The sequence below is a fragment of the Tursiops truncatus genome, chromosome 4 (assembly GCF_011762595.2).
Source record: "Tursiops truncatus isolate mTurTru1 chromosome 4, mTurTru1.mat.Y, whole genome shotgun sequence".
In the NCBI taxonomy this organism is placed as follows: domain Eukaryota; kingdom Metazoa; phylum Chordata; class Mammalia; order Artiodactyla; family Delphinidae; genus Tursiops; species Tursiops truncatus.
In genome coordinates, this window is record NC_047037.1 from 73,341,407 (window position 1) to 73,367,994 (window position 26,588).

At 35.5% G+C, this 26,588-nt stretch overlaps 1 protein-coding gene across 7 annotated transcripts in view; it reads left to right on the forward strand.

Annotated features, from left to right (window-relative positions):
- The window catches only part of ZNF148 (zinc finger protein 148), a 129,921-nt gene that overhangs the window by 76,702 nt on the left and 26,631 nt on the right, over nucleotides 1-26,588 (forward strand). For all 7 annotated transcript variants that reach the window (XR_012331491.1, XM_019922642.3, XM_019922646.3 and 4 more), the window contains 2 exons: nucleotides 9,744-9,867; nucleotides 11,069-11,152. Coding sequence is in view for 6 of the 7 variants with exons in the window: in XM_019922642.3 (XP_019778201.1) it covers nucleotides 9,744-9,867; nucleotides 11,069-11,152 (208 nt within the window). In the remaining variant the exon portion in view is untranslated. The remainder of the gene's footprint in view (nucleotides 1-9,743; nucleotides 9,868-11,068; nucleotides 11,153-26,588) is intronic.

The following is a 26,588-nucleotide window of genomic DNA, read 5'->3' on the forward strand; positions in this document are numbered from 1 at the left end:
ATACTATTAGGAATTGCCTGCCTTTTTTCTTTTTCAGTACAGTAGTAGTTGACTATATGTAGCATTTTGGTATTCTGGGGAAGTCTTTGAACTCTGTATAGTATAATTTGTATCTTTATAGTTATTTTTCATCTTTTGTTTTCTTCCCTCGTGTAGTGAAGACGACTTTTTAAAAAAGATTTTATAACATGACCTTTTTATTTTGAGGGCTACTTGTTTTTGTATTTGTGATTTAAATCATAATCATCATCATTATTTGTATACTTTTGGACTCAAATGGTGTGCTGAACCCAGTTTGTACTGGCTTGCCAGAGCTGATTGCTGAGTTTTCAGGAATTTTGCAAGCTGGTGCTAAAACCATTGGTAGCTTGAAATTAGGCATGGTGAGAATATTTACACCATGGAAATCAGCAACGCAGCCCACTGACTCCTTAAACTGTTGTTAAACATTTACCAACATACCACTGCTTTTGGGATATATAAGCGTGGCTACTGTTTGAAAAATATAGAGACTAAAATAACCCATAGTTACATTTCCTAGAGGTGAATACCTTAATTTTCTGCAATATTCCCTTTCTATTTTCAAATTTGTGTAGATTGTCTGAATTTCCTGATTTGTAACTTAAAGAGTATGTAAGCTATTTTTAAAGTTATTAAAGATTTTTTATAACGATTTTATTACCTGCATAATGAATGTATTATTTTTTGATATATCACATTATATTCAGTGATTGCTCTGTTGTTGGAAAGTTGTTTTCTCTTTGCCTTCATTTTAAATCATGCTGCTCTTGAAATATTTGTGTATGGATCTTCGTGTACTACGAAATCAAAGGGCGTGAACTTTTAAAAAGGTTTCTTTAAAAATAAATGAGTACATAAGCAAGGAAGCAAGCAAAATAAGTAAAGTTTCTTGATAATGTTACTCCTTCCAGAAATGTTGTATCAGTTACATTGCTACCTGCAGTGGACCTAAGGTGTGTTTGTCCATACTCTCACCAGCCTTGAGTATGAAACTTTGTTTTTTTTGTAGCTTAAGATGGGTGTCTCATTATAGTTTAAATTTTAATTTCTTTGGATATTGGTCATACTAAAACTTGTGTTTTTTTTTCATAATTATTGACATTTTATATTTCATGTTTTGTGCTATCCCTTTATGCCCCCCTTCCTTTCTTCCCTTTCTTTTCTTGAGGTTAATATTTTTCTCAGTGATATATGAGACTTTTAAAATTTTACATTAATGAATACATCAAGTTCTTTGAGGAAAAAATTAATTTCTAAAATTGAGATAGTGATTATGTTACTTTGGGTTCATTGCTGATCTATGGGGAATCTATTTCAAGTCTTTAAAAATAATATATGTAAGTTGTACATTTTCCTTGATGTTTCATTGCCATGTTTTTCTGATACTATGCTTGAGTATAATTCTGAAATTCTGACTAAAACTCAGATTATTATCTTCTAGTAGGATGTTATTTGGAATCTTCATATGTTCTAGGTAGTACAGATCAGATTTTTACAGTTTAAGCCATTTTTGCTTGTCTAATTTCAGATAAAGTCATTTATAATGTATTATCAAAATATTTCTAAGGACATTATTTAAATATTTGTATATATATCTATGTAGTTGCTAGATGAAAGATTCGGCCTATTCTGAGTATACTGTATATAAGAAAATGTTTTGGGCAGTCTTTTTAGAGCAGTTCTTAGGAGGCTGAAATGACTGGAAATAATATATGGCAGACATGGATGTGAGAATAACAAAAACAATTATTTTTAGATTGTCCTGACCTGTTACATGTAATAGGACAGAGAATGGTTGTGGTCTGTTTTTAACACTGGTCTTGCAGTGTCCAGATGAGTGGTTTTGTGTCTGGAGTCTCAGAACTTTGAACATGTGTTTAAACATTCACACTTCTGATTTTTCATTAAAGTAACTCTCCCCTTTCTGTATGAAGAGAAAGAAAACCTTATCTCATGTTTATAAATCAATGTGTTGCTTGTTTTAAATTCCTTAAAAACAGCTTTAAGTTTCTCAATTAATTGTAATGTATTATGCTTAGAGGACTCCACTCTCTGCAAACACTTTTCCCAAATCTTGGATTTTGCCATTACTAATATTTTGAGTATATGTTACCATTGTGTCATGTTAGATTGGGGATCCATACAGGAAGTATCACTGAAGTTATCTTATGGACTTTTAGTAAAAATATTAGAGCTTACACATCCATGTAGACCTGGTCCCTTCCAACTAAGCTTTGTGGTGAGAAATACTGTAATGTTATGTCATTTTTAGCTGCCATGAATTTTAAGCAGTAGTTGCTTCCTGAGCCTTTATCATATGGCAAAGCTTAGTCATCTTAAGGTAGATTTGACACTTGAAAATTGCCAAAATACGTTTGGCAGCATGTCTGAAGAAGAGGGTAATCAAGCTAGGGAATGTTATCTTGATCAAGTTATTTGATACTGTCATGGAATAAGTTGTTTTATGAAAGCAAATTTTCTATATAATAAAAACTTGTCCCTTTTAAATGTTTAATTTTATTTTAACCACTTAGTTGGAAATCTTTAATATGTTGTTTTCTTTTAAAACATAGTACATTTGAACATAATTCAGCTTTTAATGCTTTGGGGTTGATGTTGTAAACATTAAAGAAAAAATCATACGTATCATAGTGAAGCCCTCTGGGAAGACTGAGATGTTAGGGCTTTTTTCCCCTCGTCCTGAAAACTCCTGACTGCTAGACTTTAAGAGTTTTTTGACTGCTTATAATTGCTTCACTGTCTCATTCCTTAATGATATACTATTCATTTTTACATTGCTGTACCCATGTGGCCACTTAACATCACCTTCCATTGCCCCTTTGACTCTTTTTTTGTTTTGTTGTGGATTAGGACTACAGAGAACTAAAGTTATTAGAAATGTATGAAAAGTTTTAGTAGACTTAATTCAGTCTCAGTGCATTCATGTTGGTGGTTCTCGTGGCTCTGCGTTAGATCACCCATAGGTCTATTCCAGTTATAAATACGCAGGCCCCATCCTCGGAGATTCTAATTTAGGGGATTTCCATTTATACTAAGAGTCCAGGGTGATTATGGTTTACATTTTTTTTTTTTTTAAAGATCACCTAGTCTTTTTTTGTTGAATTTATTGTCCTGACTTTAATGTCATGTCCCTGCAGTACTTGGCGAGGTCAATTTTCACCCTCTTTTTATTGTTCTTTGCAAAACCTCACATAAAATGGTCTACCCTTCCACCATATTTAACACTACTGTAAGAAATGAAATTGCTTTCCTACTATTCTGGTTCATTCTCTTTTAACACTCTTTGCATACTAAAAAGGTTGCTCTCAGCTTTTCTTGTTTTCCAAACTTTATAATAATAACAACTATTTTTTTTTTTTTTTTTTTTTTTTTTTTTTTTTTTTTTTGCGGTATGCGGGCCTCTCACTGTTGTGGCCTCTCCCGTTGCGGAACACAGGCTCCGGATGCGCAGGCTCAGCGGCCATGGCTCACGGGCCCAGCCACTCCGCGGCATGTGGGATCTTCCCAGACTGGGGCACGAACCCGTGTCCCCTGCATCGGCAGGCAGACTCTCAACCGCTGTGCCACCAGGGAAGCCCTTTATAACAACTATTTTTATAGTGCTCTTACACACACTAGTATGTGCCAGGCACTGTTCTAAACACTTGATATCATTAACTCATTTAACCCTCACAACTCTGAGTACTGTTTTTTTTTTTGGAATTTTATTTTATTTATTTTTTTATACAGCAGGTCCTTATTAGTCATGTTTTATACACATCAGTGTATACATGTCAATCCCAATCGCCCAATTCGTCTCCCCCACCCCCACCGCTTTCCCCCCTGGTGTCCATACGTTTGTTCTGTACTTCTGTGTCTCTATTTCTGCCCGGCAAACCGGTTCATCTGTACCATTTTTCTAGGTTCCACATATATGCATTAATATACAATATTTGTTTTTCTCTTTCTGACTAACTTCACTCTGTATGACAGTCTCGATCCATCCACGTCTCTACAAATGACCCAATTTCGTTCCTTTTTATGGCTGAGTAATATTCCATTGTATATATGTACCACATCTTCTTTATCCATTTGTGTGTCGATGGGCATTTAGGTTGCTTCCATGACCTGGCTATTGTAAATAGTGCTGCAGTGAACATTGGGATGCATGTGTCTTTTTAATTATGGTTTTCTCTGGGTATATGCCCAGTAGTGGGATTGCTGGGTCATATGGTAGTTCTATTTTTAGTTTTTTAAGGAACCTCCATACTGTCCTCCATAGTGACTGTATCAATTTACATTCCCACTAACAGTGCAGGAGGGTTCCCTTTTCTCCACACCCTCTCCAGTGTTTGTTGTTTGTAGATTTTCTGATGATGCCCATTCTAACTGGTGTGATGTGATACCTCATTGTAGTTTTGATTTGCATTTCTCTAATTATTAGTGATGTTGAGCAGCTTTTCATGTGCTGCTTGGCCATCTGTATGTCTTCTTTGGAGAAATGCCTATTTAGGTCTTCTGCCCATTTTTGGATTGGGTTGTTTGTTTTTTTAATATTGAGCTGCATGAGCTGTTTATATATTTTGGAAATTAATCCTTTGTCCGTTGATTCATTTGCAAATATTTTCTCCCATTCTGAGGAGTGTCTTTTTGTCTTGTTTGTAGTTTCCTTTGCTGTGCAAAAGCTTTTAAGTTTCATTTGTTTATTTTTGTTTTTATTTCCATTTCTCTAGGAGGTGGATCAAAAAAAGATCTTGCTGTGATTTATGTCAAAGAGTGTTCTTCCTATGTTTTCCTCTAAGCGTTTCATAGTGTCTGGCCTTACATTTAGGTCTCTAATCCATTTTGAGTTTATTTTTGTGTATGGTGTTAGGGAGTGTTCTAATTTCCTTCTTTTACATGTAGCTGTCCAGTTTTCCCAGCACCACTTTTTTTTTTGGCTGCGTTGGGGCTTGAGAATCTCAAGTCTTAATAGTAAAAGTTTCTGGATAAATGAGGTATTACCACCCGACTTTGCTATTGACTTATGTGAATTGGGTGATGACGTTTTCCACCACAGAAGGGTTTTATGAGGATTGTTGAGTTAACATTGATGAACTCTAAGAATCCTTTTCAGTAAAATATAACATTATCTTAATCCAGTATTATATATGCTTTATAGGTCTTTTCAAACTCTTTAGTAATAGAATGAGGTAGAGCAGAGTGCTTTTTGATTACCTTATTCTGAAATGTATCTCCTTTTTCATTCTCTCAGCAAATAATTTGAGTGCCTGTTATGTGCCAGGATCTCTTATCAGGTACTGAAGAAAGGAACTGGGTTTTTTGTTATAACACTATAGGTGGTCTGAGTAGAAATTGATTTTTCAGAGTTGTGCTGACCTCAGGAAGGAAGAGCCTGTCCCACAAATCAAATAGATTATGAATTATATAGAGAATCCATTCCCAGCAATTTATTATACACCACTGGTTCCCAGAAAAGATTAGTGATTTTAGTATCAAAAAGATTCTAAATTGAGTGATTTAAAATGAGGAAAATTTAATTGAAAGAAGGAGAGAAATAGATATACTAGCTATTTGTCAAGCTTTCTCCTACATGTTAGCTTGATTGTGGAAGGAGTAGCCTTACGGTAAATAACTGATTGTAAGAATGGGGATGGAAATAAGGAATAGTACTTAAGAGAAAAACGAAGAAGAAAATTAGTTAAAAAAAAAAAGTATTTTATTTATCTAATTTCTCCAGGGAATTTTGTATTCTGGGTAAATAATTTTTCCACAGAATCAAACCCTAATTTTAAAAAATATTTGGATGTAAACCTTCCTTTTAAAAAATTCACATGCTTCTTTGCCTGATATTTAGGAAATATGAGAGAAATAACCTTTTCTAAGGCTCAGGGTCATTCTCCTGAACATCAGTTATTGATATCATGTTATATATACCATGCTTATGATATAGTGAATTTCATGTTCTAGCACTTCCAAAAGCTTGCCATTTAGAAATGAAATTTGTTAATAAGTAAAATCAAATGCTGAGAGACAGTAAAAATCATGGAGAATGAAAGAAAGTGACAACGTGAGGTGGGATATTAACGATAAGTAGGATGGTCAGGATGTTTAGGTGGTTATTGCTTTGGGCTACTTTGTTATTTTGTTGTATGTCTTTGGGCTTGCACTCTTCTTCCATTTCTAGTTGGATTTGGAGAGTAAAGTGAACTTTAGATCTCACTCCCCACCCTCAGTTGCAGTAAAACAGCTCATAATAGGTGAGAATTTTAAACTGTCTCCTCCAAATTGTTTTTGGGGTTTTGGTGGTTTAGAAATTGATTTAAGAATGTATGATAAAACTTATAATTATTAGTTTAAAATATGCTTTAACAATTTCAGTAGTACATAGTATACATAGAGTGGGGAAAATCACATCTGCCTTTTAAGAGAATAAAACTTTCTCACTGACGGGTGTCAAGTTTCAGTTATTTGGTGGCAGTGACCCTTGAGGAGTCAAAAATCTCTAAATTGAATAGGCAGAGGTTAGTGCTTCGTTGGATGAAAATTGGTATATTATTTAACATAGGCATTGCTATGTATATAGATAGCTAGCTGGGAACAGATTTGGCTCAGAACAAAAAATATATCTGCTAATGGACCGTGAGGTTAAGAAAGAAGATTAATTGAGGAGTTCCATTTGGTATTGAAATATTCTACTGAAAAATTCTGTTTTAAACTTATGAAACAGTTAAGGAAAAAAATCAAGTATGCTGAGTATTGTTTAGACTATTACTAATTTCTTTACTCTTGATGAAGCCCGGTTGCTTGATCTTTATAACGTACCATATTTCTCCAAAAGCAGCAGTGACAGGAGTCAAGACAAATCATGTGGAGATATTATAGCAGGCACCTTAGGGTTTAAACTTGGAAATTTCAAATTCTTCCGTTGTAATGGTGCTCATATGTTGAAGGGAAAAAGAAAAGCAAAAACATTTTATGGTACTCGTAGCAAGTAAGCCTGCTAATCTCAGGCAAATCCACTTACCTGGTAGATCACATTTTACTAAAAGATCTGGAAAGGATGTGAACAGGAAAAGAAACCAAGTCTATACCAAGGAAGATAATTTTACCTGTATTAATGAGCCATTTCTGTTCCACCAAGGAACTTTGTTCTTTACATAGCCATTTCACTATGTTACTACTTAGTGAATTTGCAGCAAGTTTTACAAAGAATAGAGTGGTAAGCTGTGAGGATGTTTGATATGGGTAGTAGGCAGCCATATCAACAGACATTTATAGAGTTTCACTATGATACCGTTTGGGTACTGGGGTTATAGTGGTGAGTAAAACAGACAAGATCTGTCGGTTATATTTAAAACATTATAAATTGGAAGAGCCACTGGTGTTCTTCTGAGGCAAGATAATTTTCTTTTATATTGATACAAAGATGTGTGTTACCCTGGCCTAAGAAAAGAAAAAAATTAATATAAAATTAAATACAAAATGTTCAACAATTTGATTTTTGTGTCATTGAACTTACAAATATGCTAGATTTGTCAGTCTGCTTATTCACAAGTCAGTGTTTGCTGTTTCATCCATAAAATCCACCTTGAATTAAGGCTTGAGTCCACAGTGAAAGGCAGTATTACCCCCAGTGCCAGAAAACAATGACCTAGAACTCCTTAACTCTTCATAAAAGGGCTTTGTATAGTCAAGGATTACATCCGTTTCACATTAAGTAACTTGGGCCGGATTTGTTCCTTACAAAGCCTTTCCTTGCAGTTGCTATGCCACAGAAAGCTATTGAGTTGCCATGTTTTTGGCACTTGGATCTTCTTATTTGTTATCAACATGTGCGAAAAAATACCTGGTGCTATCTTGTTTTTATTCTGTTTCGTATAAAATGTTTAACATCTTTTTGTTACTTATTTTATGTTGGAAATATTTTGAATCATGTTTTAAAAGATTTTGTGGGTTTTTTGTTCGTTTGTTTTACACATTGTTAACTTGAATATTATTTTGTGACTTGGAGGGGTTGAAAAAATTTTAGACTGACTGACCAGAGATGAAACTTTCTGTTCTCACTGACTCTTCAGGAAGCTGTGACACCCACTTGCATTCTCCTGCCAAATGTTTCCCTCTGTGACTTTGGTACATAGACTTTGAAGCATTGTTGACCACATTGGCAGTTTGCCCAGAACCCACATGCCCTGTATAATTTGCATAATAAATACCGTTGATTTACATACAGTATAGGCTGAATTGTCTTCCTGAATTTAAAGTAAAAAATTGTTTTAAAAAAATTAAAGCCCTTTTTCCTTACTTACTCCCTCTTTCTAGGTTTTGGGAAGGGGGTCATAGCTGTGTATTTACAGGCCCTAATCAGTTTCCACAGGACTTTGTATTTTGTAAGATGTTTGCTAGATTTCTCTACCCTGTGTGGTACACAGTTTCTTGGCTCCCACTCTGTATGCCCCCACCTCCAATACTGTTTCCCTCTCACTTGCCATATTCCTCCTGATCTTACCTCCTAGATTTCTCTGCTTCTTATCTTCACATCATATTTTGTCATCTTTCTTCTCTCCTCAATAATGAAAAAAGGGATTATTTGTTATTTCACTCTGCCATGTGTCTGGTGAGAAGAGGCAGTTTAAATGTTGCATGTTGGACAAATGGTTGATAAACTGGAATACATGAAGCCCAAAGGTGAGCTTCTCTCCGGAACTGTCCAGACCTGGCCCAAGATATTCTCGACCACAGGAAGCACAGGCAGACAAGGTTGATGTCTTTTGTCACCTGTCTTCCTTCCCCATACCCACTCTCATTTATTAAGGAATATGCTTAACAATAGTTTAGTAGTCCTAGAATAACCTTAGAGGTCCTAAACTGAACCAGACTCAAAATTCAGTTCTAGGATGACTTAAAAAGTTAGTTTTCTTTTTTTCTTCTTTAAGAAGAAAGAAAAAGGAGAACGTAATAAGTAAGCGTTTGTATGGTTCAGAAAAATGTTTTAAGTATGTACAGTGTAAAACCTCCCTCCTGCCATATCTCCTATATGCCAAGTTCCCCAGCCATGACAACCAAGGTTATATACATTTTATGTATATCCTTCTCAAATAGTTTTTATGCATATGCAAACAAATATATATTGCTATATGTACTATCTTGTATACAAAATTAGCAAAATTATATACTAGATTCTGGACCTTGCTTTTTTTCTTACTTAAGAATAAATCCTCGAGCTCTTTCTATGTAAGTATATAGAGAGCTTTCTCGTTTTATTTTACAGCCACATGATATTAAATTGTATTCATTTTCCATGATTTATTTAACCAGTGCTATTTGATTGATATTTACGCCATGTCTAAAACATAAGACTTTTGTCCTGCATATGTGATATTTTGAAATTGAAAATAAAGCTATACTCACCCTAGCAGAGAACACTTAGGGGACTCTACTAGACATCAGGTTTGGAGAGGAGGGAGCAGAGTGCTGAGATCTTACCTAACCAGCTTCCAAGGTTTTATTAGTGATTTTTACCCATACTGAGTCACATTGTACTTTCTTAAAATTAATGGTAACATTATTCTAATAGCCCTCTCAAGATTATTTAGGAAAAAATATTTCATAGTTTCTGGTGACCATTGTTTGCATTAAAAGGCATTATCTGTTTTATAAATTAGTATTACGTTTTAAAAATTTCTTTCTTTTGTTTCGCCTTTTTTTTTTTTTAAAACCAGATCCTTACAATAAATGAGGATGGATCACTTGGTTTGAAAACCCCTAAATCTCACGTTTGTGAGCACTGCAATGCTGCCTTTAGAACGAACTATCACTTACAGAGACATGTCTTCATTCATACAGGTATTTCTTGAATTAAAGTGGGCTTATGGCCATTAAAATTATTATCTTTGCTATTTTCATCTTCTTGTAAATGTCATTCATTTCTAAGGCTTTAGGTAACCTGGCATTTCAAATCAGAGACTTCATAGGCCAGGATGTAAGAAGGAAAGCAGGAAAAACTTTAAATGAGAAAACAATTAGTATAGATGTGCAAAATTAGTCTTAATTGAATATTTATCTGGCTTAATGTGTTCTTTTTAGCTAGAGAAACAGTCAAAGAATGAACTATTAAAAGCCTGTCAGCATTTATTTTTCTATGTAAGATGTCCAGATGGAGTTTGAAATATGAATTTGGGAATCAAATATAAAAAAATAACATGAAGTTGTGGAGATCAGAACTAAAGACCTGATCACAGATCTTTGGGGAAAGATTACTAGACATGTACGTTGAGTTAAGGGGGGGTGGGTAGGGAGACAGAGTAATAAGGTAGATTTGATGAACTGATAAAATACAGTGTTCCAGAAGCCCAAAGAGCATTCCAAGGAGGGTAGGATCAACCATAGCACACAGCCTTCTGAGAGGATAGAGAGAGACCTGAGAGCTGAGAACAAACCATTAGAATAAATAGCAGGGAGATCATGAGTAAGCTTTTCAGAAAGCAGAGTATAAGGATTAAAGGACAAGTGGGTGGTGAAGAATTTGAGACATAGGGTAGACTACTGAAAGGAAAGGCTCCAACAGAGAGGGAACGTTTGAAGAGACAGGATTAGTTTTTTTTTTAAGGGGATGTTTAGAAAGTTCTGAAGGTTCTGGAGAAAATAAGTGAAAGGGCATAAAGTGGTGGTTAGCCAGGGAGAACAAGGTGGGTGGATCTTCCTCCAGATAAAAAGAAGAGATGTTTAAGACACACTTGGTAACCTGTAGAGTCCTTTCTAGCCTTGTGATTTTTAAATTCTATTTTAAATTGCTTTATTTATTTACTTCTTTTTCCCTTGAAAGATTTAATCTCGTTTTTGTGAGGTTGTGAGAATGTGAATTTTTAAATCTTGGGGAGGAAATTGAGAGGAAATAAAATTCTGTTAATGAATAGTATAAAAACTTTGTGTGGATAATTTGGAATTTCCAGAATTTGGGCTTCTAAGATTTCTCTTTCTTCAAAAATAGTAACTATAAACTGTGTTTTATCCAGTAACTAATTTGTGGATGTGAAATTATTTTAAGGTGAAAAACCATTTCAATGTAGTCAATGTGACATGCGTTTCATACAGAAGTACCTGCTACAGAGACATGAGAAGATTCATACTGGTGAGTGTTGCCTCCCTTACTAGCGTCATTAAAATTACCATTTCAAATATAGGGAAGAATTTTTAATAAGGAGCAACAACTTGTTGCAACTTTTGTCAGTTTTGTTTCTTAAGAGTATTTATCACAGCTTGTCTTTTTTCTTCCTTCAGTAAATCAGTATTAACTGTAGGACTTGACTTAATATCTGAGCCTAATAAATTACTTTGAAATAGAGTTTCATAATAGCTTAAAATATGTTTAAAGTGACAAATGGAAAGAAATTTTTGTGAAATAGCTGTTTCCTTAGATGTTTAACAAGTTTAGAGTAGGTAAAAATATCATTTGCAGTAATTAGCCAGGGGGATGAAGCAAAGTGCCTGAGTCCTAAAATAGCGATACCACTTTTTTCCCCCTTACAGTTTCATGTATATAGCTTACTATATCAAGAGAGTTATAATCTTATAAATTGTAAACTTCCAATTTTTAAGTCAAGTTGTTAAAGATTTAGAAACAAATATTTTGGAAGATCACTATAAAGGAACCCATACCTTTAAAAGTTGAGCCTCATTTTAGAGCAAACATTTAGTTGCATTTATTCTTTTTTTTTTTTTTTTGACGAACGTAAAACCAAGTTTTATATGTAACCTTGATTTAGTAAACTGTCAACTTTTGACATCTCTAAGCATGATGAAAAGTGTTTCTTTAGAATTTATTTCCAGTATTTTGCCTTTTTGTGATGGAATAAAAGAGTTGGTAAATTTGTATAACTTTGGTTCTTACATTTAAATAGAATTGAAAATGATGGTGATAATATATGAATATTGAAAATATTAAGGTTCTTCATATATCTCTATATTAAGTAGTCAAGCAAGTACCTGCCCAGTGTTGTTATTTAGATATGTTCTCATGGTACCTACAGTACCTGTGAAAGGGGATCTTTGGACAGTTTGTCATATAGAGGAAGCAAGCTTTTCTGCCTAATAAACTTTCCTTAACTTTATTGGCCCCTAACAAACATGAACATGGCTAGTCTCCTAAATAAAACTTCAGCTGTGTAGCACATCTGTATGCTTTGATGTTCTACTTTTCAAAGATCATTATGCACACCACCCATTTCAGTTTCTTAAGTAAACATTTTTCACCATTTCTAGATGGGAGTATACAAGGCACTTGGGAGGAAGAACAACGGTATTGATTTTTTTTTTTTAAGTCCTGTTATTTTTTTTTAATATTCTATTTTTTTTTTTGGCTGTGTTGGGTCTTAGCTGTGGCATGCGGGATCTTCGTTGAGGCATGTGAGCTCTTTGTTTTGGCACAGGGGCTTCTTTCTAGTTGTGGCATGAGTGCTTAGTTGCCCCCGTGGCACGTGGGATCTTAGTTCCCTGATCAGGGATCAAACCCGCATCCTCTGCATTGGAAGGTGGATTCTTTACCACTGGACCACCAGGGAGGTCCCAACTTTATTGATTTTTTTGTGACTTACAGGTAAATTTAAAGTTTATACAATAATAAAAGCCAATCAGATAATGATAAATGAAAACAGTTAAATGTTTTGTATTTTTTAATACCTATTAGATTTTGATGATTTAATCACTCATTCAACAAATTTTACTGAGCTGGCAGTATTTTTCATGTACCAGAAATAGGTAATAAAAGGCAGTTTCCTTGGAGTTCACCTTTTTAAAACAAATTTTTATTGGAGTATAGTTGATGTACGATGTTTTGTTAGTTTCAGGTGTACAACAAAGTGAATCAGTTATACATATACATATATCCACTCTTTTTTTAGATTCTTTTCCCATATAGGCCATTACAGAGTACTGAGTAGAGTTCCCTGTGCTATACAGTAGGTGTTTATTAGTTATCTATTTTATATATAGTAGTGTGTTTATGTCAATCCCAGTCTCCGAATTTATCTACCCCGCCCCCACCAAATCCCCTGGTAACCGTTTGTTTTCTACATCTGTGACTCTACTTCTGTTTTGTAAATAAGTTCATTTGTACCCCTTTTTTTAGACTGCACATATAAGCAATATCATGATATTTGTCTTCCTGTGTCTGACTTACTTCACTTAGTATGACAGTCTCTAGGTCCATCCATGTTGCTGCAAATGGCATTATTTTGTTCTTTTTTGTGGCTGAGTAATATTCCATTGTGTGTATGTACCACATCTTTATCCATTCTTCTGTTGATGGACATTTAGGTTGCTTCCATGTCCTGGCTATTGTAAATAGTGCTGCAGTGAACATTGGGGTGAATGTATCTTTTCGAACTATGATTTTTCTCTGGGTATACACCTAGTAGTGGAATTGCTGGGTCTTATGGTAGTTCTATTTTCTTTTTTTTAGTATTTTTATTGGAGTATAATTGCTTTACAATGGTGTGTTAGTTTCTGCTTTATAACAAAGTGAACCAGCTATACATATACATATATCCCCATATCCCCTCCCTCTTGCGTCTTCCTCCCACCCTCCCTATCCCACCCCTCTAGGTGGTCACAAAGCACCGAGCTGATCTCCCTGTGCTATGCGGCTGCTTCCCACTAGGTATCTATTTTACGTTTGGTAGTGTATATATGTCCATGCCACTCTCTCACTTTGTCACAGCTTACCCTTCCCCCTACCCATATCCTCAAGTCCATTCTCTAGTAGGTCTGTGTCTTTATTCCCATCTTGCCCCTACGTTCTTCATGTCCTTTTTTTTTTTCCCCCTTAAATTCCATATATATGTGTTAGCATATGGTATTTGTTTTTCTCTTTGACTTACTTCACTCTGTATGACAGACTCTAGGTCCATCCACCTCACTACAAATAACTCCATTTCGTTTCTTTTTATGGCTGAGTAATATTCCATTGTATATATGTGCCACATCTTCTTTATCCATTCATCTGTTGATGGACACTTAGGTTGCTTCCATGTCCTGGCTATTGTAAATAGTGCTGCAGTGAACATTTTGGTACATGACTCTTTTTGAATTATGGATTTTTCAGGGTATATGCCCAGTAGTGGGATTGCTGGGTCGTATGGTAGTTCTATTTTTAGTTTTATAAGGAACCTCCATACTGTTCTCCATAGTGGCTGTATCAATTCACATTCCCACCAACAGTGCTAGAGGGTTCCCTTTTCTCCACACCCTCTCCAGCATCCATTGTTTGTAGATTTTTTGATGATGGCCATTCTGACGGGTGTGAGATGAAATCTCATTGTAGTTTTGATTTGCATTTCTCTAATGATTAATGATGTTGAGCATTCTTTCATGTGTTTTTTTGCAGTCTGTATATCTTCTTTGGATAAATGTCTATTTAGGTCTTCTGCCCATTTTTGGATTGTGTTGTTTGTTTTTTTGATATTGAGCTGCATGAGCTGCTTATAAATTTTGGGGATTAATCCTTTGTCAGTTGCTTCATTTGCAAATATTTTCTCCCATTCTGAGGGTTGTCTTTTGGTCTTGTTTATGGTTTCCTTTGCTATGCCAAAGCTTTTAAGTTTCATTAGGTCCCATTTGTTTATTTTTTTTATTTCCATTTCTGTAGGAGGTGGGTCAAAAAGGATCTTGCTGTGATTTATGTCATAGGGTGTTCCGCCTATGTTTTCCTCCAAGAGTTTGATAGTGTCTGGCCTTACATTTAGGTCTTTAATCCATTTTGAGTTTTTTTGTTGTTTGTTTTGTTTTTTTGTGGTACGTGGGCCTCTCACTGCTGTGGCCTCTCCCGTTGCGGAGCACAGGCTCCAGACGCACAGGCTCAACAGCCACGACTCACGGGCCCAGCTGCTCTGCGGCATGTGGGATCTTCCCAGACCGGGGCACGAACCCATGTCTCCTGCATCGGCAGGCAGACTCTCAACCACTGCGCCACCAGGGAAGCCCTTAAGTTTATTTTTGTGTATGGTGTTAGGGAGTGTTCTAATTTCATACTTTTACATGTATCTGTCCAGTTTTCCAAGCACCACTTATTGAAGAGGCTGTCTTTTCTCCACTGTATATTCTTGCCTTCTTTATCAAAGATAAGGTGACCATATGTGCGTGGGTTTATCTCTGGGCTTTCTATCTTGTTCCATTGATCTATATTTCTGTTTTTGTGGCAGTACCATACTGTGTTGATTACTGTAGCTTTGTAGTATAGTCTGAAGTCAGGGAGTCTGATTCCTCCAGCTCTGTTTTTTTCCCTCAAGACTGCTTTGGCTATTCGGGGTCTTTTGTATCTCCATACAAATTTTAAGATTTTTTTGTTCTAGTTCTGTGAAAAATGCCAGTGGTAGTTTGATAGGGGATTGCATTGAATCTGTAGATTGCTTTGGGTAGTAGAGTCATTTTCACTATGTTGATTCTTCCAATCCAAGAACATGGTATATGTGAGGGAGCAACACTCCCAAACTCATCGTACGAGGCCACCATCACCCTGATATTTTCAGCTTTTTAAGGAACCTCCATACTGTTCTCCGTAGTGGCTACACCAATTTACATTCCCACCAACAGTATAGGAGGGTTCCCTTTTCTCCACACCCTCGCCAGCATTTATTGTTTGTTGATTTTTGATGGCGACCATTCTGACTGGTGTGAGGTGGTACCTCATTGTAGTTTTGATTTGCATTTCTCTAATAATTAGTGATGTTGGAATTTACATTCTAATGGGAGAGATACACATATAAACAAGCCAAGTGTAGTAAGTGTTGTAGAGTTTTATACAAAATGCTCTTGTGCCCTGAAGAAGAGCCAGATGTGCAGTCTTTTGAAGACTACATAGTGAAGGCAACAGAGAAAAACTGTGGGAGGCTCAGTTGAGGGGGGTGGGGAGAGAGAGAAAGAATGTGTGTCTGAGTCTGAAAAAAGATTTTCAGAACAATACTTGACTTATTGCGCTCTGCTGTTTTCTTTTCAGTTCTAGCAGTAAATTCTAGCAGTAAATTCATTTTTACAGTGCTGGTCACAATTTTGTAATATTAGTTTGGAAAAATAATTATGCTAAGCCATGGGGTATCTTGGATTTCAACAGGTTATATTGGGTAGTTAATGTTTATTGAGAATTTACTAAGACCGGATATTGTGCTAAATGTTTTGTTAAATGTCTCATTTAGTCCTCATTAACCTTGAAAGGGAGGCGCTATTACTATCCCCATTTTTTAGATGAAGAAGAAGTAGGATGCACACAGAAGTTAAGAAACTTACCGAAATTTATATAATCTAGTATATGGTGGAGCCAAGATTCCAGCTCAAGTCTCTGCGACTCCAGACCACACAATGTGAAATCACTAACTATGAAGAATGGGACTAGAAGCAGAACGATATCGTTTGCCTTTTTGAGTTTTTCTTGCTCTACCAGTAAGCCAGTTACGGCTTAGCCTTCCTTGTGGGTTTAGTAACATCTAAAAGGAGTGGAAGCCATATTGTCTTGATTACTGAAGCTTTGTAGTATAGTCTGAAGTCAGGGAGTCTGATTCCTCTAGCTCCGTTTTTTTCTCTCAAGATTGCTTTGCCTATTCGGGGTCTTTTGTGTCTCCATACAAATTTTAAGCCTTCTTGTTCTTGTTCTGTAAAAAATGCCATTGGTAATTTGATAGGGATTGCATTGAACCTGTAGATTGCTTTGGGTAGTATAGTCATTTTCACAATATTGATTCTTCCAATCCAAGAACATGGTATATCTCTCCATCTGTTGATATCACCTTTAATTGTTCTTTGTTTTGTTGACTGTTCTTTTATCAGTGTCTTATAGTTTTCTGCAAACAGGTCTTTTGTCTCCCTAGGTAGGTATATTCCTAGGTATTTTATTCTTCTTGTTGCAGTGGTAAATGGGAGTGTTTCCTTAATTTCTCTTTCAGATTTTTCATCATTAGTGTATAGGAATGCAGGAGATTTCTGTGCATTAATTTTGTATCCTGCAACTTTACCAAATTCATTGATTAGCTCTAGTAGTTTTCTGTTGGCATCTTTAGGATTCTCTATGTATGCTATCATTTCATCTGCAAACAGTGACAGTTTTTCTTCTTCTTTTCCAATTTGTATTCCTTTTATTTCTTTTTCTTCTCTGATTGCCATGGCTAGGACTTCCAAAACTTTGTTGAATAAGAGTGGTGAGAGTGGACATCCTTGTCTTGTTCCTGATCTTAGAGGAAATGCTTTCAGTTTTTCACCACTGAGAATGATGTTTGCTGTGGGTTTGTCATATATGGCCTTTATTATGTTGAGGTAGGTTCCCCCCATGCCCACTTTCTGGAGAATTTTTATCAAAATGGGTGTTGAATTTTGTGAAAAGCTTTTTCTGTATCTGTTGAGATGATCATATGGTTTTTATTCTTCAGTTTGTAAATGTGATGTATCACATTGATTGATTTGCATATATTGAAGAATCTTTGCATGCCTGGGATAAATCCCACTTGATCATGGTGTATGATCCTTTAATGTGTTGTTGGATTCTGTTTGCTAGTATTTTGTTGAGGATTTTTGCATCTATATTCATCAGTGATATTGGTCTGTAATTTTCTTTCTTTGTAGTATCTTTGTCTGTATCAGGGTGATGGTGGCCTCATAGAATGAGTTTGGGAGTGTTCCTTCCTCTGCAATATTTTGGAAGAGTTTGAGAAGGATGGGTGTTAGCTCTTCTCTAAATGTTTGATAGAATTCACATGTGAAGCCATCTGGTCCTGGACTTTTGTTTGTTGGAAGCTTTTTAATCACGGTTTCAATTTCATTACTTGTGATTGGTCTGTTCATATTTTCTATTTCTTCCTGGTTCAGTCTTGGAAGGTTATACCTTTCTCAGAATTTGTCCATTTCTTCCAGGTTGTCCATTTTATTGGCATAGAGTTGCTTGTAGTAGTCTCCTAGGATGCTTTGTATTTCTGTGGTGTCTGTTGTAACTGCTCCTTTTTCATTTCTAATTTTATTGATATGAGTCCTCTCCCTCTTTTTCTTGATGAGTCTGGCTAATGGTTTATCAATTTTGTTTATCTTCTCAAAGAACCAGCTTTTAGTTTTGTTGATCTTTGCTATTGTTTTCTTTGTTTCTGTTTCATTTATTTCTGCTCTGATGTTTATGATTTCTTTCCTTCTGCTAACTTTGGGTTTTGTTTGTTCTTCTTGCTCTAGTTCCTTTAGGTATAAGGTTAGATTGTTTATTTGAGATTTTTCTTGTTTCTTGAGATAGGCTGGTTTTGCTATAAACTTCCCTCTTAGAACTTCCTTTGCTGCATCCCATAGGTTTTGGATCGTCGTGTTTTCATTGTCATTTGTCTCTAGGTTGTTTTTTTTTTTTTGCGGTATGCGGGCCTTTCACTGTTGTGGCCTCTCCCGTTGCGGAGCACAGGCTCCGGACTCGCAGGCTCAGTGGCCATGGCTCACGGGCCTAGCCACTCCGCGGCATGTGAGATCTTCCCAGACCAGGGCACAAACCCGTGTCCCCTGCATTAGCAGGTGGACTCTAAACCACTGCGCCACCAGGGAAGCCCCTGTCTCTAGGTATTTTTTGATTTCCTCTTTGATTTCTTCAGTGATCTCTTGGTTATTTAGTATTGTTTAGCCTTCATGTGTTTGTGTATTTTACGTTGTTTTCCCTGTAATTGATTTCTAATTTCATAGCATTGTGGTCAGAAAAGATGCTTTATATGATTTCAGTTTTCTTAAATGTACTGAGGCTTGATTTGTGCCCCAAGATGTGATCTATCCTGGAGAATGTTCTGTGCACACTTGAGAAGAAAGTGTAATCTGCTGTTTTGGGATGGAATGTCCTATAAATATCAATTAAATCTATGTGGTCTGTTGTGTCATTTAAAGCTTGTGTTTCCTTATTAATTTTCTGTGTGGAGGATCTGTCCATTGGTGTAAGTGAGGTGTTGAAGTCCCCCACTATTATTGTGTCACTGTCGATTTCCTCTTTTAGAGCTGTTAGTAATTGCCTTATGTATTGAGGTGCTCCTACGTTGAGTGCATATATGTTTATAATTGTTATATCTTCTTCTTGAATTGATCCCTTGATCATTACGTAGTGTCCTTCCTTTTCTCTTGTAACATTCTTTATTTTAAAGTCTCTTTCATCTTGTATGAGTATTTCTACTTCAGCTTTCTTTGGATTTCCATTTGCATGGAATATCTTTTTCCATCCCCTCACTTTCAGTCTGTATGTGTCCCTAGGTCTGAAGTGGGTCCATTGTAGACAGCATATTGTATCCATTCAGCAAGCCTGTGTCTTTTGGTTAGAGCATTTAATCCATTCACGTTTAAGGTAATAATATGTTTGTTCCTATGACCATTTTCTTAATCGTTTTGGATTTGTTTTTGTAGGTCATTTTCTTCTCTTGTGTTTCCCACTTAGAGAAGTTCCTTTAGCATTTGTTGTAGAGCTGGTTTGGTGGTGCCAAATTCTCTCAGCTTTTGCTTGTCTGTAAAGCTTTTGATTTCTCCTTGGAATCTGAATGAGATCCTTGCTGGGTAGAGTAATCTTGGTTGAAGATTCTTCTCTTTCATCACTTTAAGTATATCATGCCACTCCCTTCTGGCTTGTAGAGTTTCTGCTGAGAAATCAGCTGTTAACCTTATGGGACTTCCCTTGTATGTTATTTGTTATTTTTCCCTTGCTGCTTTCAATAATTTTTCTTTGTCTTTAATTATTGCCAATTTGATTACTATGTGTCTCGGCGTGTTTCTCCTTGGGTTTATCCTGTATGGGACTCTCTGCGCTTCCTGGAGTTGGTTGACTCTTTCCTTTCCCATGTTAGGGAAGTTTTCAACTATAATCTCTTCAAATATTTTCTCGGGTCCTTTCTCTCTCTCTTCTCCTTCTGGGAACCCTATAATGCGAATGTTGTTGCGTTTAATATTGTCCCAGAGGTCTCTTAGGCTGTCTTCATTTCTTTTCATTCTTTTTTCTCTTTTCTGTTCCACAGCAGGGAGTTCCACCATTCTGTCTTGCAGGTCACTTATCTGTTCTTCTGCCTCAATTATTCTGCTATTGATTCCTTCTAGTGTATTTTTCATTTCAGTTATTGTATTGTTCATCTCTGTTTGTTCTTTAATTCTTCTAGGTCTTTGTTAAACATTTCTTGCACCTTCTCTGTCTTTGCCTCCATTCTTTTTCCAAGGTCCTGGATCATCTTCACTATCATTATTCTGAATTCTTTTTCTGGACGATTGCCTATCTCCATTTCATTTAGTTGTTTTTCTGGGGTTTTATGTTGTTCCTTCCTCTGGTACTTAGCCCTCTGCCTTTTCATCTTGTCTTGTCTTTCTGTGAATGTGGTTTTTGATCCCTATCCATTTTTAAATTGTCAAATAATAATAAGTCACCTATCAACTGAACCTCAAAGGTTTTTTGGTGAGAAGAACTACCAGTTCTTACAGGCTTTGTTTTCCTTATAGCCTCCCTCATCCTTTTGGGTCTCATTATACTGTCACCTCCAGTCTCCCAGCCCCCAAACCTATTGTCTTTTCCATTTGCCACATGGTTAAAAATCATTACCTGCTTGGCTGCTCTTGTTACCAGTAAAGAAATCTTCTGTGGCTTTTAAAAACCAGGAACCTAGCTTGATTTTGTTTCCAAATCAAAAAATTTTTAACTCAGCCTGGACAGGTTATTACTTAATTGTTTGGGCTAGCCTATGAAATACCATTTTAGGGGAGAGTACCAAGGCTGATCCCTGAACTTCTGGTTAAAGCTTTGTTCCTTTAGCCTAAGGCACTGAAACTGTCAAAAAGCAGATATCCTTGGGACTGCTGTTTTTGGCAATTATGGGAGATTTATATCTTTTGTGAATGTATTATACATCCTTTACTTAGAGTATGTTTTGGGGATATGGGAGAGAAGGTGAGGACTTGAAGCCAGGGTTGAAGATAATCCTAATTGATCATTTTGGTTAGGGTCAGAATTACTGGTAAGGTATACAGCCAAGGTTGAACATTTGTCACTGGCAGATTTACTATGTGATCAGATTCCTTTATCTAAGGTGTCTTTTCGTAGCATTTTTTAATGCATATGTAAAATAAATGTTAGAATGACATATCTCCAGTTGCATGTTCTTTTCTAGTCATTTTGTTACCACTTTAAGGAAATGCCATCTTATTGCCATGGGTAGGGTGTTTTGGTTTGAGGAGTAAAGAACTTAAGTACAGTTTTCAGTATTTTAATTTTATATTAATTTTAGGAATTCTTTTAAATAGTTAGCCACAGAATACTTATTCTAATATTGTGACTGTTATAGCAAATTATGGCTGTTTTTTAATAGTTATAGCACTTTTCATAATCTATTTTTTATTTCATTAGTAAAATGTTACAGAATTATTTCCATATATAGGTAAGTTTTTATAAAATGATTTTTCTCCCAAATAAAAGGGATTTTGAAAATAAACGAGGTCATTCAGAATTATACATATTCATTAGGTTTCTTTTCCCACAATGTTCTTTTTTAAGGCTTTAGTTCTTGAATATACACAATTCTATAGATACAGATGTAGGAAGAAACACTTTAAAAATCTGTCTTCTAAGTTAGCATTCTTCACACCTGAAAACATGCATTGATCTTCTTTTCCTCTTGACTATGACTTTTATTCACAACCATGTTAAATAGCTGAATAACAGCGTTATTATTTTCTTTTTAAACCAGTTGGGCTAGTGAGGTGGAGTCCGAGAGAATGTTGATTCACCCCTGACTAGGTTTGTTCAGCACTTTGTATTTCCTTCAGTATGGTTCAGTTATTGTCAAAAATTAGTATACCTCTCATTACTTTGAAGCCCTAACTTAGAGTTTATTAGCCATAATGGAGAAGTCTTATTAAAAGAAAATGTTACAGACCTAGTTAAACTCTCTTTGTGGAGATGAAGGAACTGTTGGGCTACTGCAGTATGAGCTCCTGGCGTTCTGATTGCTGAAGCCAGACAGCACTGGCGTGGGCAGAGCTTGCCAAGAAAGATTAAGCAGGGAAGTTCAGATTGCTGTGACTGACATTCTCCAGTTTAACAAAGCTTTCAGAAGCCAGATTTTTGTTTTCTTTGCAGAACTGTTAATAATTCACATTAAAAGATATAACATAAAACACATATAAAAGTTTGACTATTTAACAAAACATCCCAGAGAAGATATAAAAGAAATCATATACATATATACATACATACCTACATATAAAACTATACTGTAACTTTTAAAAAATATTTTGTTTTGGGGGATAAGAGAAGTCATCCAGAAAAGTAACTCCATTTAAACGTTATACTTTAGAACTGAAATATAAAGAATCAGAGTCTTTAAAATGAAAATTGCATAGTTTTCAATTAATTGTAGGTATTTTGTGTGTGTGAGTATCCCTCCCCCTCAAATCCATATACAGTGTTGTTAGTTTATAGTGTCTATAGTTAAAAGAAGAATGTTTACCATTTGTTTTGACAAGTTTCTAGTTTAACAAATTGGGAATCTCTTGAAGTGGTCTCATTCTTGTTTAGGTATAATTATTGACTGGATCAACATGTGAATCACGCGACTCACAGTTTGACAAACTATACAAGTAGTACAGACAACCTGTGCTTTAGGGGTTCCGATAAAATAGACCAGTGAGGAGTCAGATTGGTGGCCCTGTGAGTTAGATTTAGTTCATGTGTTACATGGGAGTCAAGTGTCATCACAGGAACTATCGAGCAGAAGCATGATGGAAGCCAGGACCAGGAAAAAAATCTGGGGTGTACTGAAGTTGGGAATCTTTGGGGAAGGATAGGTAGACAGATACACATATAGTTCAGAAACACACAGAGCAGCAAGTTAAAAATCAGGCAGACATGAAGCCATTAGGATCATTGCAGGTGCTGGATACCAGGAGAAGCAGTATGTCAGATTTGCTAGTTTAAAAGCACCAGGAAGAGGAAGGTACTTCAGGATAGTTAAAAAGCTAGAAATTCCTAGAAGTCATCATTATTATAAACCTAATAATACTGTCAGATAGATTTATTGAGTACCTGTTCTCTGCCAAGCACTGTATTAAACACAGTACATAAATTATCTCACTTTATCATCACAGCAGTTCTGTGAAGAGGGTACTATTTACTCCTTTTTTTAAACAGATAAGGAAACTGAGGGTCAAAATGATTAGGTAATCTGCCTCAATATACACACCTAGTTTATGACATAATTTAGGTCTTCAAAGTTCATGCCCTTAACCACTATGGTATTGAAAGAGTAGATCAGGCACCAGGAACATTTTTAGTTGACAAAAAATTTGGTTTTAAATGTGGAGGTTTTTATTTTGTTCAGGTAAGAGCAGAGCCACTCCTGGACCTAGACTTATGGCTTGCAGGCAGTTGGGTATGTCGGAATGAGATGAAGTCTATGGATGGAGGAGTAAGAGGAAATTCCACCTGATGTGGAATGAACAAAGGCAAGATGAACAACATGTAAATGACCATTCTGAGTAGAGCAGAAAGGGGTGGGTAGAGTGGGAATGAGGAGATAAGAGTAGAAAGCTTGATTTTAGAATTATATTGTTAAACCTTGATGCCGAATGGGGTGTCAAATTTATCTTGTAAGCATTATTAAAAAACTGCATTTTAACTGCCATGTTGGAGGAATATTATTGTTTTGTGAAGAAAACTACAAATTTGGCAAATGTGTTACTTTTTTGTTAACTATGTATAACTAGTAAGAAAAATTATAGTTTATACACATAATTGCACATTTATTAATCAAGTTTACTTTCAGGTATTAAAAAATCTTTTAAACAAATAAAACAACATTGTTAAGCTTCATGGAATATATTATTACTTCATTTTCACCAAGTTTATCAGAAATAGGCAAAACTTGGAAACCACTGAATATTACAGTGAAACAAAGAAAATTAAGTTTTCTGGACTTCAGAGCCTCTTCTTTGAGCAGTATAGGATGAACTAATTTTCAGAAAAAAAACTGAAAAGGGACTCCCCAAATTTAATTTCACACATAGAACTTTCTCATTTTTTAAATGTTACTTCTGACAGCAGTTTCTCATTTTTGATGTTTTGGTTTTTCTTTTTTTAACCGTTTTCAATTACTTTAGAAAATATGGTTAGTCTAGAATGACGTAAGTTTCTCTACTCTTTGCCTTGTTAGTTTGCCTTCCCTTAATGTGGCTTTTTCCCTGCTTCCTCCCCACCCCCCAAATTATTTTACATTCTGCAGAAGATGAAGCTTTAAGATAGTTGAGTCTAGATCTGATGTTTTGTTTTACAAATCCTTTGGCACCATATTCTTTTGGAAAAATACTCAATTACTTCCTTGAAGTCATTCCTTGAAGTCATACACCTTCAGGATTCTCCAATATTGAAGCTGGCTTTTTGACAACAACTACTACTTATTATTCCAGAGCCTAGTTGAGTGAATGACCAACATTCTTGCCTTTCAGATCTTGAATTCATTAAGTTTCAGATGTCTGGAGTGGCTGACAACAGAGTTTTAAAATTTGTTGATAAAGTTTTTCATTTCACTGACTGAGTTTGAATGATACTTGAGGCTCAGAACTCATATATTTTATTTGGGCCTTTGGTGGAAGAGTGGCTGACAAAATGTACCGTCTGATTTGGACTCAGGCATGGTGAAGAAATTGGATTTAAAATATTTAGGGCAACCTAAATCTACTTTTCAAGGTCATTCATTTTAATTTTTCTGGATACTTTTAAGATCTTTAGATGTTGTTATCTCTGAAGAGTTTGTTTTAAAAAAAATGCCTAAAGTGTCATCATCATTTTCAACCCCAATTTGAATTTGTTGAAAGCATCTTGACATTCTTTGAAAGCAGCCACAATAATAATAACAGCTTCTGCATATTTTGTAGTTTGTTTTGCTCTTCTGTAGATCTTTTGGAGAGAGTCTAACTTCATGATACTGTTGCGAAGCAAATGGAGGTCATAGGATTGATATCCTAAGGCAGTACTAGGTACTTATCTATCCAGCTTTATCTCCCAGGGCTGCTTTTATGCTCTTAGCATTATTAGTCATTGATGCAAATACTTCTTGCTCTTTATTTCCTATAGAAGTCTGACTTGTCTCCTCTTCGTAGCTATGTTAAAAAGCTGATAGACAATTAAGTTTATTGTCCAACCCCCCTCCGCCCATATATTTTCACCCCTCTGTAAATTCTTTACAGGACTTAATTTGTTGTTCTTTACCTACATTTCATTATCTATTTTGACTTTGACTTTCTAAGGGTGTTTAAAGAATTACTGCTTTCAGTGTTCATTTTTAGTTATTCCAGAAAATATATTCAGTCAACTCTTAATTTCCTTCGGGAATTGACCAGATTGACAAATGCAGTTGTGAAAAAATAAAATGATTACCAACACAAAAAGAGCAACATATTTATTGCTGTTGTTTGAATAACATAGTGTTCTGTGTTGTGCTTACATAATAAACACTCTTCATCCTTAAAAATCAATCGGATATGTTCTTGCCTGCTTCATCTAGCTTTTAGTTCTTTATACTTGTATAGAGGGGAGGGACATGGAGTCTGATCAGCTGAAACTCTAGAGTCTTGAGAAGGTCTAACTTTATTCCTATAGAAAAATAAACCTGTTATTAAGATACTTTATTTTTTTATATGAGAATTGGGGGAAATGAACAGTGGACTCATGGGAACCTGGAACTGAAAGATCATTTTAAAAGGTTAGGATTCAGTGACAAATGCAAGGGTTTTCCCTTATGCGGAAGCTGTGGACATAAATATTAGGGGCTGATCAGGAGACATTTGAGGGGCTGTAATTAAGGGGATGAGATACTAATAAGCAAGGGTGAAGAGAATGATTGTTACAGTGAGTGGTAGAGACTACCTTACCAAAAGTATTGCTTGATGCTCTGCTTAATCACTGAGACTTCTAGATTATTATTTAGTAGGAGAATTTGCTCAGTGACTAATATTACCTAGGCTTTTTATGATATTAAGAAAAAGGTTGCAGCCAAGAAATAGACAACTATAACGACTATTTTAGCAGAATAATAGCATTTTGGGTCATTTCTTCCCTTGTATGTGGTATTTTCTATTTCTGAGCTATTGCATTTGCATTGTTTTTATGTCTTGGATGAAAGTTCTTGAATAGTAAATATGTCCCTGAATATTGTGTATAAACTGAAAGTTTGCATTAAATCATTAACTGTACTGAATTGAGTTGAAGCTACTGCTCTGTAACAGTCCTGATTTATTTGCTTAGCAGTGTTTGGGTTTTAGATTAATTAATTAGCTATTAAATTTTTTTCCACTGCAGGAAATTAACTTCTGAAACAAATCCCAATCTTTCTTTTTCTCCTTCATTGAAAGAATTGCTTTTATAATGAGATGATGAGGGTCTGAACTTACAAACAAGACATTGAGACTAGAAATCGAATGAAATGGCTATGAAAGACATTTCAAAGGAAGAATAAATATAGGTGAAATTTAATAACAATTTAAACAGAAGGAACTAAAGGAGCAAAACTAATACAGGGTAGTGATTTTAAGCTTTTCTTGTGGAACCCTGGTTT